Raw genomic sequence first — 13,586 nt, forward strand, 5'->3', positions numbered from 1 at the left:
GAAATATTTGTTTATTTACCAGGCAAAGTGCATAATACTGTGTACTTTTGCTCAAGCTATCAAGAAGCTAGTATTTATCTGACACAACTTGCTGAGAGCCAACAGTGATGCATGTTTACCTTTTTAAGCCCGAAACTGAATATGGGGTGTTGATCATTACCTCCTGGCTGAGAATTAGGTTTAACTATTCACCGGAGCAGAGAGTTCCCAGCAGCTCACATAATCACAGCCCATGTGAGAAACCATGTTAGATGTTTGGCCTTTTTAAGTCCAAGCCAGAAATGTGCAAGTATGGACATTCATAGCAGGAAGCTGACTTCCAACCCTCTGCATATCGCATTTCTTTCATCAAAGGAGTTCTCTGTGTTGGGGCAGGTGTGGCTGAAAACCATAAACCTGTGGTTGAGGAGGAAGACAGCGAGGAGGTGGAGGTGGAGGAGGAGGAGGAGGCCAGCCCTCATGCGAGCTGCCCTTAAAACAATAATCCTTCTTTCACCCTCGACTCCACCGACCGTTCTTTTCCGAGTGATCGTATCCTCATCATTCCCATGTCAGCACCATGTGGTTAGAAATAATAGTCAGAAAGCAAAACAATCAATACCTACATATAGAAAGTATGGAAAACACATTTTCTCAGTCTGTGATGGAAACCGACAAAGTTCTCTCTGTCTCTGACAACGGCTATTATCTTACTATTTTCTTAATGCACTCCACTTTAATTTTCTGCCCTGGCACCTACATTAGTCTGGAAAAACAGAAGGACTTCCTCCCCCCTTCTCTGTCTTTCCTTCTTTCTTTCTTTCTCTCCTTTTTTCACCCCATAGGTGGAGGTCTTAACCCCAGCTGAATATATTTACTTAGTGTTTGGAGAGTGGAGGCCACAAAAGCAGGAATGTGCCTAAGTGTGACTTGAAAGCGGCTGCTACATTTTAATTTTCAACCCATAAAATAAATACAGAGCGGGTCCTGCAGATTTTTATGAATGGCTGCATTCACATCCAAAAAAACACGCCCACCAATCAGAAAGCGACCCTGGCGATAGGGACCCGCCCACGTGTAGACGGTCCCGGGCTGTTTTCCTGCGCGCTGATTGGTCAGAATTGTAGTTGTGGGCGTGGTGTCACCGAGGCTCACAGTGGGTATAAAGAGTTTAAGAGAGTTTATTCCGGTAGAAGGACAAGGACCAAGGTCCGAATAGAGACAGATAGTTAGACAACAACTACCTGAGACTGACATTAAGACGACAGTAGTTTAATCTACAGGTTTTATATTTATTTATAATTTTTGATGAACATCTTCATAGGATAATTATGGCATCACTGATCTACCTGACTGTACTGACAACAGCCGTCATCATCACACAGGTAAGATTGTCATGTCATGTTGTTATTTTTGTTGTTAAAAATGTTTAAAATATTCTTTGACCTCCAGCACAAACATCTCCTTATGAAAAGTATTTATATCAAAGGTTTCAGCCTTGTATCGTCTCTTAATGGCATCTTCCTCATAAGAACTGCTGAAGATCTTAGTCTTAGATCTTAGACTTATTGGTGTTAACCCGTTTTTCAAAGAGGCTTAGTCTTAAAACAAATAAAAAGTCTTGGGTGGGGTTGTATCCTTTATCCTCATCTGTGTTTTGTAATAATAACGAACCCAGTTCCTCTGAAGTTGCCTGTCCTTCCTGGTAATAAGCGTGTCTACTCATGTCTTACTTTTGCAGCCACAGTGACATGTTGATTCCTACGGAGTGGAACAAGTTGGCTCTAGTGCCGCTGCGATGACTCAAATCGTGAGGCAGCAGTCGACTGGGTACAAACCCTGCAGCTGTCTAGACACTCAGGGACGAGTGGCCAGCAGTAACTTAACTTTTACTGCACCGCACTGCTTTGTCTGTGGACGGATTCAAAATGAGAAAACCCTGAGGAGGCTAAATGGGCCAGAGCTCCGCCAAACACTTTGATGTTGGAAGAAAAGCTCAAAGTGGTGCACTGAACACCCCTGCTGAGGATTAAAACTCTCCAGTTATTGTGTGTGGTTTTTCTTTAATCAAGTGGGTGTTGGCGTTGCAAGACGTTCAAAATTTTGGCAAAGAACTACAGGTGTTGGATGAGCATGTATGTGCTTCACTGTGCAGTCTTTTTCTCTCCATATTAGTTGAAACATAACATGACCTTGACACTGAATCATGTGGGTCTTTCTCTGATGACGTGACCTCCCTCTCTGCTTCCTCTCCCCCCTCATCGCTCCAGGTGACTGCTACCTGCCCTGCAGTGTGTGACTGCCCTGCAGAGCCTCTGGTTTGCCCTCCCGGGGTAAGCGCTGTGCCCGATGGATGTGGGTGCTGCAAGGTGTGTGCCGCACAGCTCAACCAGGACTGCAGCCCCATAAGGCCTTGTGACCATCACAAAGGGCTGGAGTGTAATTACGGCAATGATGTTGCCATGGACTGGGGCATCTGTCGAGGTGAGGGAGGAAGGAACAATGTAAAGTTGGCACGGGAGGAATTTCACTGAGATCATACCTGACTTCATAGTTGCCTAGTATGGGGAAATATTGTATTTGGTGTAAGGTGTACTATATTTAAAATGAATATGGTGAAAGTGATACTTTATATAAAAGTTAAAAGGCCATGAAACTTGTCTAGCAACATAGAAAAGACGTCAAGAATAAGGATATTAATTTAGCCTCCTTTCCATTAAGTCAAAGGCATCGCAATTTGGGGATCAAGGAAGGTGTCACGCTACACATCCTGGAACAGGACATGGGATATTTTAATGAGTAGTAGATGTTTTATGACGATGTCAGGGGGGTTTCAGAGATAAAAATACACCCCCCCCCCCCATCTGTACCATGCCTGTGCTGCCCCACAAACTATGAATAGCTGGTTCTTCCAATGCTAAGGAGACAAGGAGTCTCACACTTCCTGTCCTTATTTCAACTGACCTTTCCATCTTAGCCCTCGTCTGTTTGACTTTGTGTGTGTTGTGTTTGTTTTGGCAAAGGGAAGCTTTGCCCAACAGGGTTAATTCAAGGTGTTGCAATAAGATAATACTTCTAAACATACCTGATGCAGGCTGAGGCTCTTTCATTGGTCCCTTAAAAGCATGTCCTGTCCTGCACAAAGAGATGCATCTCTGAAATACCTAACCTGTGGTTTGTGCCTAGAATAACTTTGTTGCTTTATGGTTTGTGCAAAACTACAGCCAGTTTGTGCACATCTTACCAAGGCTGATTTGCATGTCATTGAATGTTTGGTGTCAGCTGAGTAATAATGTGTGTGTTTCCAGCTAAATCTGAGGGACGGTCATGCGAGTACAACAGCAGGATCTACCAGAACGGCGAGGGTTTCCGTGCCGGCTGTAAACACCAGTGTACCTGCATCGATGGCGCCGTTGGCTGCGCTCCTCTCTGCAACAACAAACTGCCACCGGCTTCGCCATCCTGCCCCTACCCACGGCTGGTCAGGATTCCCGGGCAGTGCTGCTTCAGCGTGGACTGCCACAAGGGCACCTGGCGCCTGCCACCTAAGCATCAGGTGTGTGTTTGAATTAATCACAATTCATCAGCTGCCACTGTTATAACCTCTGGATAGTAAACAAGGGAGGTGAGGATGAAAGACACATTTTGACAAAATAAATCTGGCAGTAATTTATTGATTAAACCTTTTGCATTCATAATTAGAATTGCACTCAGTATGGAGCCCATACCTCTGCCAAGTGCAGTCATACCGGTCCCCTGAACATGCCTGATCTTTTTCATCATGAATTATTCTCTGCGAAATCCATAGAAATGTAAAACAAAAAGAATACATCGCAATGCAACCAACCCAGACCTCATCCTTTCAACAAGTAGTTTTTATATAATCCTGCTAATTAATGAACAAATGCAGATGAAAACAAAACCTCCTTGTCTTCCATAATATTATTCTGTTTATCTATTCTTAAATTCTGTGTTAAGGGGCTTGGGATGCAGTTAATAGCAGTTCATGCAGTGCTCAACATGTAGAAACAGAGAGCAAGGAAATGAGAGGAGCTCAGCTGTGGTTGTAGACGTAATGTTTTCATGTTGATCTACCATCCAACCATCTGTCGAGAACATGATGGCTCAGGAACGCTGAGTCTTCAAATGTGGTTCAAAGGTTCCCTTTGGACTCAAGGATGAACTGATTAGATTTTGGTGCTTAAGGTTCAAAGGTCAAGTTCACTGTGACCTTAAAAATCTAACTTTTGTCCTTGTGAACGCAATAACTCAGGAACACCTTCCGGCAATTGCATCATATGTGGCGGAACTGCTTTCCTGGACACATGGAAAAAGTGGTTAGATGTTAAAAGGTCAAGTTCAATGGGACATCACATTATTTCCACACAATGTGTTCATTTTTTTAAATCCTCCTCTTTCCTATAGACCAAACTGATTCCCGTCACAAACTGTTTACAGATACTGTCGCTGGTAGATACTTCCTCCTGTTACAGAGTGAAGTTTCTCTTTCGCCGAAAGTAACCCCTTGGTATCAGGTCATTGTGGTGACAACATTGTGAAGAGTAAACAAAAGACAGACGTGGCTGCGGCCCAGATGAATCCCCAACAAACATCATAGTCTTGTGTTATCTCTTATCACAGGTGCCTCCACCACAACACCACCTGCCCAGACCGGATCAGGCTCTGGCCAACGAGCTCACAGATGTGAAGTCCAGCGGTTGGCAGAGTGAACATGGCTACAAACACCTGCCCGGTGAGAGAACAGGAAAAGCTTTAGAATGTATCATAACAGTTTGTTCTGTTAGTGTCTGAGTTTTTGTTGATGGAAATATTTGATTTTGTGATGCAATTAAAACAACAGTAATTACAAGAAACTATGGAATACAGTTTTTCTGTTGACCCTATTGATGGGGTTCTGACCCCCAGGTTGGGAACCACTGTTCTAACCTTTGTGTATTGTTTCTCTTTTTCTCCCTGCCTGCCACCTTTTCACACTCCTCAGTGTGGAACCATCTGAAGGAAAAGAAGTGTCCAGTGCAGACCACAGACTGGTCCCAGTGCTCTCGCAGCTGCGGGATGGGCGTCTCATCCCGAATCACCAACAAGAACCCTGAGTGTAAGCTGGAGCGGGAGACGAGGATCTGCACCGTACGGCCGTGCCAGGGCCTGCGCGTCGCAGCCAAGGTGAAGTAGACTGAACTAAAGGAGAGGGAGAGCAAAGGTCAAATATCCACATTACTGCAAAGATAACTTCTTATCACAACAACTTGTCTCTGCTGGTAAAACCTGGACGCCTTGTGATAACACTTATCAAGAGTGGAATTATTTCACCTTTTATCGAGCCACTGCTGAAAATGGAGAGAAACTATACCTGCTCATTTTTGCTTTGCCTTCTTGTTTCCCTCTCTCAACTAAAAAAAAGAGCTGAGACTGAAAAAAATCTAATCTGCGCAGTAAAAAATGAAAAAAATTAGATGTTGTGTCCTTGAGTAAATACGCTTTGAGTGCTAAAACCATCTTTATCCCAAGCTTAAGAACAGAGATTATCGTAGCGGTACTTTCTGGAAGCTCCACATCCAGTGGGAACTGGGCAGTGCTGATTTACTCAGCTGTGTTTTGGTGACAGGCAGGCGCCTTTTTAAATATAGTCCCCCACCCCCGGCATTCCTGCCAAGCAACTGTCCACAGCTAGGCCCCATCTGTGTACTCAGAGTCCAGGGAAGTGGTGTGTCTATATTAATCCTCCATGTTGGACACACACCGACAGCTCTTTTGATGCTCTGCTGAGTAAAAGCTCTGGTGGCCAGACAGGTGTCCGTGTGTTTAACAGAGAAAGACACTAAAATGGTAAATCCAGGTTTAATCTTAAAATTAATCACTTAAATGTAAATATAATCCCTCGCTCAATCCCCGTTTTGGCACAACAAGATGAAGTCTGGTTCTCGTAATGTGAAACTAATGAGTTTGAGTGCAAAGCCGCTTAAATCTGCTTCTGTGTAAAAGGACAGGGCAGATAAGAGGCAAAGCTTTTAGAGTTTCTAAAATAAAAATATTCACATAACTCGTTTTGGTCAATTTCTCTTGATATACACTCAATATAATCCGCACTGTATCACTCATCTGTTCGATTTTTATCATCCAAACACAGAAAGGGAAGAAGTGCTCCCCAACCCAGAAAGCCCCCGAGCCTGTCCGGCTGTCCTATGGAGAATGTGTGAGTGTCCGACTGTACCGACCCAACTACTGTGGTACGTGCACGAACGGAAGGTGCTGCTCCCCACGCCAAACGCGCACTGTACCTGTGACCTTTGTCTGCCCGGACGGAGAGCGTTTCCGGAGGTCGGCCATGTTCATCCAGTCATGTAAATGCAGCGATGACTGTAGCCACCTCAACGAAGTGGCCCTTCCTCCACAGCACTGGATGTACGGAGACACACATAAGTTCATAGACTAGTACTGAGGAGGACTTTTGTTTTTTTTGAATGTGACCAGGTCGACCTTCTTGATAAAGGAAGACGCTTCAAGACGAGGGGTCATTTTTCTAATCTGGCTCCAAGTGAGTGAATACCACAGGATCCTGACGACAGAGACTGCAGGCGGGAAGAGCCGCCCCGGTTTAATTCACAATCATGAAGGCAACCTTTAATGTAATGTGTGTGTGACCAGAGTGGATTGTACACTTACCCACTTCAGTTCCAACAGACGAGGGACCTAAACTAGAGCCCTGAAGCGCCCCTCGACCTTCTCCACTCTGGTCCGATTGCTGGTTCAGATGTTGGGGATATTTTATTACGACTCAGATCAGCCTGAGAAGTGAAACACTACCAGAGCAACAGCGCACTTTGTTTAGCACTGAAACTTACTGAACTATAACGTTTGACGGCAGGGGTAAAAGGATCCCTTCACCTGCATCGATAACCTCAAATACTGAGATGGTAATGTCTTCATATCCCAAGACGCGTTGCTCAGTACAAGCAACAAAAGAATAACTTCTGCAGTTTCTCCTGTAGAAAACTCTTGAGTATAATGCAAAAGGTGGACTAGGCATATTATGAACATTAAGACAGGCTGCATCAACTGTGCTGTTTTTGACATGCTGGCACATTAAGCCATCTAGAACTTTATTTACACACAGCAAGCTATGACGCTGATTCCTCGTGACGCTGCCTTATCAAAGATAAGGAACATTACCTGGAACTGAAACAAATGTCAGCAGGGACTGGAACAATGCCAACACTTTTCCTAGACATTGGATTTCTTGTTTGTGCATTAAATGCATATCATGCATATTTTTTTTTAATTATTGCATTTTGGATCACAATGACTGTTAATGCATTTTCTTTATTTTGTGCAAAGGTTTTATAAGGGTCATTAAGACAACTGTGTAGCCGTCACAAAATTGTGTTGGTCCATCCATAGGATAAAAATGGCTGCTGGACTCAGGTTTCATGAGGTTTTATTTAACTCAACTTGTTCAGTTTCAAATGATCCTACCTGGCAGTCACTTCAGAGTCAAGTGTTGGGGAAACAGTGACTGTGTATTTAAAACTGCTACAACAGCACCCTCTGCTTATGAGAAGAATTACCTACATTCAAAAGTGACGACACAGATTGTGTTTGATGATTTTGTTTGTGTCTTTTTCTTTAATGCAACATCTGGCATACTTACAAGCGCAAATTAAATCTAACAACATCACACGAGGTATAAAAACTTTATTTCTTTAACCAAAACAATATATCCATGGTAGAACAAGAAAAAAACACTAAAACAAGTACCCCGTAAACACATAAAATAAAAAGAAATGGTTTACCTTCATGAACTTGCAAACAAATATGGAGGGAGGGGGGACTTTAAAATTAAACATTGAGCTTATTTGTCTCCATCAAAATACAGCAATACCAAGGTTCAAACACAATCTTCATTGGAACGACTTCAGGCTCATCTGGACTGTTCAACTGAAAAGAGGAAAAAGGAAAAAAATAAGTTATTATTACACAAGGCCAAGAAACCAAATGTTCAGCAAATTCATAATTAAGAGTTTTTTAATATCTAGCAACGTGCTTGTTTGACTTTTTTGGCTGCAAGACCACTTCTTTATTTCCCTACATTTTCTCTCCAGTGACACGAGCAAAAAGCCTTGAAGAATAGTGAGATGATGTAGAAAAAAAATAGGTTCTGTATACCTGTTGCTTATAAAATACTTGTTTACTGAAAGGACAATTGTAAGACGGCTGTAAAAGACAAGAGAACTTACTGTAAGAGGAAATATCAATCTCCTCTGGTAGCTCTGCCACATTGACCTCAAAGCGGTCTTGGACCTCATTCAGGGTCTTGGCGTCTGTCTCATCTGACACAAAAGTGACGGCAAGACCTTTTGTCCCAAACCTGCCAGCGCGGGCCACCTGAGGGGCAGAGAAAAAAGGTTGAGCTTACAAGAGGCTCAGCTGAAAGGAAACAAAAATGCCACAAGTTTCCATACGAAAGGAAGCAGGACAAAAGTTTGGATTTCATTCCGACTCCATATTTCAAACCAAAATGTTCTGATTGTGTAGCATTAAATACAGCCTTCAAATTAACACAGGTTGCTGGTTCTTTTTACAGTGTTATTTCTAACCAAATCAGGATTTTTATCGTAAATTTGGTGCAAACTTCAGTCCTCGGTTTGTATGCTTTGGAAATTAAAATGTTAACATTTCTCAAATACATGACAAATTATATAATAGTACTGACTCTGTGAAGGTAAGTGTCAGAATCTTCTGGCATGTCGTAGTTGAAGACGATGTTGACTCGCTCAATGTCCATGCCTCGGCCGAACAAGTTGGTTGCAACCAAGATCCGCCGCTGGAAGTCTTTAAACTGCTGATACCGGGATAACCTGGGGGAGGAATGGGCAACAACAGGAAAAGTATTAGCAAGATATTATTCCAGTTCAAGCGAAGGTGACTAAGAACATTTACTGCAAACCTGTAATACAATCTAATCTTCCACATAAAACTGCTTGTAAATTCAACTTTAGAGTTCATACTGCCCAGCGGACCAGTTTAACTACAATGCTGTTGTTGTCAAGCAAAGTTAATTATTAAAACGTTTTAGCTGACCAGGGACAAATTACAGCACAGTCATATTTTGTTTCCCTACATTTTGGCATTCGGAAGATAGTGAAATCAGCAAAGTGCCCGTCCAATACAGATTAAGCAAAAAGACAATCATTGCAAAAAAAGATAAATCTACCTCTCCTCCTGTGCCATGCCCCTGTGGATGGCAATAGCCGGGAAGTTCTGCTCCACCAGCAGCTGAGACAGAGCCACGCAGCGATGAACTGACTTCACAAAGATCACCACCTAGCAGGAGCCAAAACAAGACACTTGCCTGTTTTACTGGGAAAGGCATAAACAACAAAATAGGCTGGAATTACAGGACAAGGGATACAAGTTTAACCAAAAATAAAAATCAATGTGCATTTTTTGCAGAAAGATTAAAAATGTTTTAATGTGTACATGACTAATTCTGAGTCATCATCTGAAATGATTACAAACTGTACCTGGTTGAACTCCAGCACATCGAGCAGGTCAAACAGCTTTCGGTTCTTCTCACTGTCCTTCAACTTGCAGTAATACTGCTGTAAGCCATGCAGTGTCAGCTTGGTCTCATCATCCACAAACACTTCCATGGGCTACACAACAAAAACAGGAGGAAAATGTTGGGTGTCTCTCTCACAAACCAATTAACACACATAAACCATCTCTACAGACCACATCAGAAATGTCATAATACAGAGGAGGCCTTGAAGCATGCATGAAGAAAGTAAGGAGGATTACATGAGGGGAAAACTTTATTATAAATAAGTCTGAAAACTTTTTTCTGTAGTTCCCCTTGGTTCATGTTTTTCTGAGCTCTACGTATGACCACTCCATAATGAGCTTGCACCAAGTTTTTATGGAACTTGTTCTCCTTGCAGCAGAGCCAGAAGGGGTGGATGTCCTGACCGAGTCAAATCTGTTAAGGAGGATCACTTTCCCCCTCTCATATGGCCACTTATGACACTGACAGCTACAAGTGGGCAAAGCAATGAGGGGTTTCGATACAAACACAAAACTGGAATAGCCCTGAGATGACATGGATGTAATAATGTATATAAAAAAAGGAAAGCTCACTTCTAACTTTCATGCCACTGAAGCAATGTTTGTAGTAACGTCTATTTGCATAAAAAGGAGGGAAGGTTATGCAACAGAGCAAGAATACAAATTGAAAGAAGCTCCAGCACACCTGAGCTACTTGGAAATTATTTACACCTCTTTGATCGATCAGATTGAATAAAAGTAGAAAGACTAAGAAAACCGGCGAAAAAATATATATACATCTTATGAAATTCAATGTATACTTTCTCAGCTTGGAGCAGCAGCAAGTTCAATTCGAGACAAAGGTCAATGATAACTCACATCCTGCATGAACTTGCGGCAAACGGGGCGGATCTCCTTGCTCAATGTTGCACTGAACATCATAACTTGCTTCTCATGGGGTGTCAGCCTGAAGATTTCCTGGACATCACGCCTCATGTCTGCAGCAAAAAAACAAATAGCACACATCTATTATTGAAAAATAGAAACTACTATTAACATGCTCTTTATCTTCTACCAGATTTAAGGCAGCACTTTCACTAGCTAACGTTTAATTTGAAAACTGTATATTACAATATACAAGTACTAATAGAAGACTGTGCGATAATTTCATCGACAAAACATTTTCACAATAAATGCCCCATGATAGGTGGGTAATGTCCCAAAGAAGCAGATGACATGCAACCAAAAGGCAGATTTGGAATCAAGTTTCTCACCCATCTTCTGTAAGACATATTTGTTCCTCTCACTCACCGAGCTGCTCCAGCATCTTATCACACTCGTCGAGCACAAAGTGTTTGATGTTCTTCACACTGAGGGTCTTGTTGCGGATGAGGGCCAGGGTACGTCCTGGAGTTCCCACGACAATGTGAGGACAATTTTTCTTCAGGACATCCTCGTCCTTCTTGATGGCCATGCCGCCAAAGAACACCGAGACCTTGACAGTGGGCATGTACTTGGAGAAGCGCTCGTACTCTTTGCTGATCTGGAAGGCCAACTCTCGCGTGTGGCACATCACAAGGACAGACACCTGGAGTGCAGGGAATAAGGACATTAGTTTTACTTCTGGGCTGTACTTGTCCTCAAGTCCAACTCTCCCATTTTGTTTTCCAACATACTAATTTTTGAGCAGGAACACGGCAAACATATTTGTTTAACTTATTTAACAGAAGAGGTCACAAGACTGAGAACAGCCCAACATCTGAAATCTAATCAGCTTGAAACACAAAGTATGAAAACATATGGAGGATGTATTAGCTTGTTCAAACAACTCACCTGCCCATCCACAGGCTCGATCTGCTGCAGGGTGGCAAGTACAAACACAGCTGTCTTTCCCATACCAGACTTTGCCTGACACAGGATGTCCATGCCCAGGATTGCTTGAGGAATACACTCATGTTGGACTGTAAATAGAACAAATGGCAATTGTCAACAAGTGAAAATGTCAAAAACACTATTAATTTAATTTAATATGATATTGTTTCTGTGGAGGAGCAAGTCCCGATTTAAAGTGTCAAACTGTTGTTTTAAAATGAGAATTGTATCCAAGCCATTTTGATCTTTTGAACAACTCAACACTCACCTTCTGAGGGATGCTCAAAACCACAGTCAACAATGGCACGGAGAAGCTCTGGTTTGAGGAGGAAGTCTCTGAAGCCGGAGCTGTGGATGGAGACGTAGGACCCCTTCACCTCCTTCTTGTTGGCTGGGGTGCCACTCTCGGGGACTCCCTGCGGCTCCTCATCCTCCTCATAGTCCAGAAGTTCATTATCAACGTCGTTCTCAGCCATCTGTTTGTATTACATGTAAATTGGGAGGATCTCATAAATTTACTCAGAATGTGCCAAAAATAGGCTGATTTATATGTACAAGAAATATAAGAATATTATGAATGACTCTTTATTGATTGCAAAAAGTATATTCTCACACTGCACATATCGTCCCTGTTTATACACTGTATATATTTGTTAGATTCCATTTATACTTTTCTATTTTTGATATTCCTTACACTTAAGTATTATTATCATACCAGTTCCGTGTTGCATGGTACTTATTACTTAGCGATGCCATATTTATCTTACGTTATCTCTTCATGCGATGTTATTGTTCACACTTCCCCCAGCACTTACGTGATACTGTACAACCGTTAATTTAAGGGCTGTGTTAGTGATTCACTGTTTAAAGAACGAACAGAACAAAGTTTAGGCACTAGCTTCACTTTACAATGAGCAGGAACCTGAGTCTGCCTGTTGGCTGCAAGGTCCAAAATACTAGAAGGCCGCAGCGGTGGTTCACATCAAAATGAATTAATTATTATAACAATTTGATCTTTAATTAAACTGAATTATATGGGGACGTTGAGCGATTTAAACTGCGCTGACTCATGCCCAGCGGGCCGGTGGGGGACCCGGCGGAGGCAGCGCACTCATCGACAATAGATTTCTCCGGGTTCTCCTTCATTCAAACCGGCTAGTAAGCAAGCTAATGGCTAACCGCTGACCGGGACTCACACGCTACTTTCCAACATCGCACCGCTGCATTCGGTATCTTCGGTGAAAAGGAGAAGGTGGTTAATGACCACTGGTGAGCAGCTGGAGCTACCTGACCAACTCAAATGAAAAACGGGCTTTTTTAAAAATTAAGCTAGCGATGTTGCGGCTAGCGTGTTAGCTACCAAAGCGAATTTCCAATCGCACAACTTTGGCTCCAGCGACAGAGCATTCAAACCGTTTCATCGCTGATAACAACGAAGCGCTTAGTGGGAAGTGGGTTTGCTGTGAAAAGCACAAATGCGTCAAAACGTTACCTTGATGTGACGTATTTTTTTTCCTGTCGACGTCTGTGTGCGCAGCAGCAGAGAACTAGCAAGAACTGGCGAGTGTCCACAGCGAAGGAGCACACATGGATGCTGCCTTCATGGACACTTTGGACCAATCACCAGCGTTCACTGCGCGGTGGACTAGTGGTTTTAAAACCAGGACGTTTTTTGCACAATAATAACAAAATTAACCACGCAGAAAAATATCAGGGTGCTGCTGTTTTAGTTTTTTACAGCATGTCAAGAAATTAGGGAGGTATGAGCTGTAATTCGTTTTACAAATGATTAAATGTAGTCATACATGGTTAATTCGTTTTTTTAAGATAAGGGCTTCCGATGTTTTCCATTTCAAATGTACCCATGAGTGAGACTCTGATAAATTACCTTTAATTTCCTAAAACCTATTCCTACAGGTGTCTAAATAGTCCGGTCCAAATTCTGTGTATTCTAATTACAACATGGGGAAATGGTACGTGAATGCATCAGTCGCAGCACAGCAGAGCCTGAAACCACAGCGTCCTGTGTTCTGCAGCTGTGATTGGACAGTCGCCGAGGTTAAGTGCGATATTCAATGAAAATTAATTATACCCTATTACCCTTTTATGTCTATTAATGTGAAAACGTTCACAGTGATATGATTGTTTCTGCTGTTTTAAAGAGAGACAACATG

At 42.5% G+C, this 13,586-nt stretch overlaps 2 protein-coding genes across 2 annotated transcripts; one reads left to right on the forward strand and one right to left on the reverse strand.

The window, feature by feature from the left end:
- The first annotated feature begins 1,180 nt into the window (after nt 1–1,180).
- LOC133017662 (CCN family member 1-like) lies at nt 1,181–7,675 on the forward strand. Its single transcript, XM_061083806.1, has 6 exons — nt 1,181–1,364; nt 2,250–2,463; nt 3,288–3,535; nt 4,621–4,732; nt 4,982–5,163; nt 6,128–7,675. Exons 1-6 carry the CDS (start codon nt 1,311–1,313, stop codon nt 6,431–6,433), a joined length of 1,116 nt encoding a protein of 371 aa, XP_060939789.1. The 5' UTR covers nt 1,181–1,310; the 3' UTR covers nt 6,434–7,675.
- Nucleotides 7,676–7,677: 2 nt separating this feature from the next.
- LOC133017651 (ATP-dependent RNA helicase DDX39A-like) lies at nt 7,678–12,973 on the reverse strand. The gene is made up of 10 exons (XM_061083795.1): nt 12,905–12,973; nt 11,681–11,888; nt 11,374–11,501; nt 10,852–11,128; nt 10,420–10,538; nt 9,522–9,653; nt 9,212–9,321; nt 8,711–8,855; nt 8,235–8,382; nt 7,678–7,935 (listed from the first exon to the last, which is right to left on the reverse strand). Exons 2-10 carry the CDS (start codon nt 11,886–11,888, stop codon nt 7,919–7,921), a joined length of 1,284 nt encoding a protein of 427 aa, XP_060939778.1. The 5' UTR covers nt 12,905–12,973; the 3' UTR covers nt 7,678–7,918.
- Nucleotides 12,974–13,586: the final 613 nt, after the last annotated feature.

The sequence above is a fragment of the Limanda limanda genome, chromosome 2 (genome assembly GCF_963576545.1).
Source record: "Limanda limanda chromosome 2, fLimLim1.1, whole genome shotgun sequence".
Classification (NCBI taxonomy): domain Eukaryota; kingdom Metazoa; phylum Chordata; class Actinopteri; order Pleuronectiformes; family Pleuronectidae; genus Limanda; species Limanda limanda.

Coding starts and splice junctions, on each gene's coding strand:
- LOC133017662 (XM_061083806.1), top strand. CDS start 1,311: ATGGCATCACTGATCTACCTGACTGTACTGACAACAGCCGTCATCATC. Junction 3,536..4,620: donor GCCTGCCACCTAAGCATCAG/GTGTGTGTTTGA, acceptor CTCTTATCACAG/GTGCCTCCACCACAACACCA. Junction 5,164..6,127: donor GCCTGCGCGTCGCAGCCAAG/GTGAAGTAGACT, acceptor ATCCAAACACAG/AAAGGGAAGAAGTGCTCCCC.
- LOC133017651 (XM_061083795.1), bottom strand. CDS start 11,888: ATGGCTGAGAACGACGTTGATAATGAACTTCTGGACTATGAGGAGGAT. Junction 10,539..10,851: donor TAAGATGCTGGAGCAGCTCG/GTGAGTGAGAGG, acceptor TTTTTGCTGCAG/ACATGAGGCGTGATGTCCAG. Junction 9,654..10,419: donor GCCGCAAGTTCATGCAGGAT/GTGAGTTATCAT, acceptor TTTGTTGTGTAG/CCCATGGAAGTGTTTGTGGA.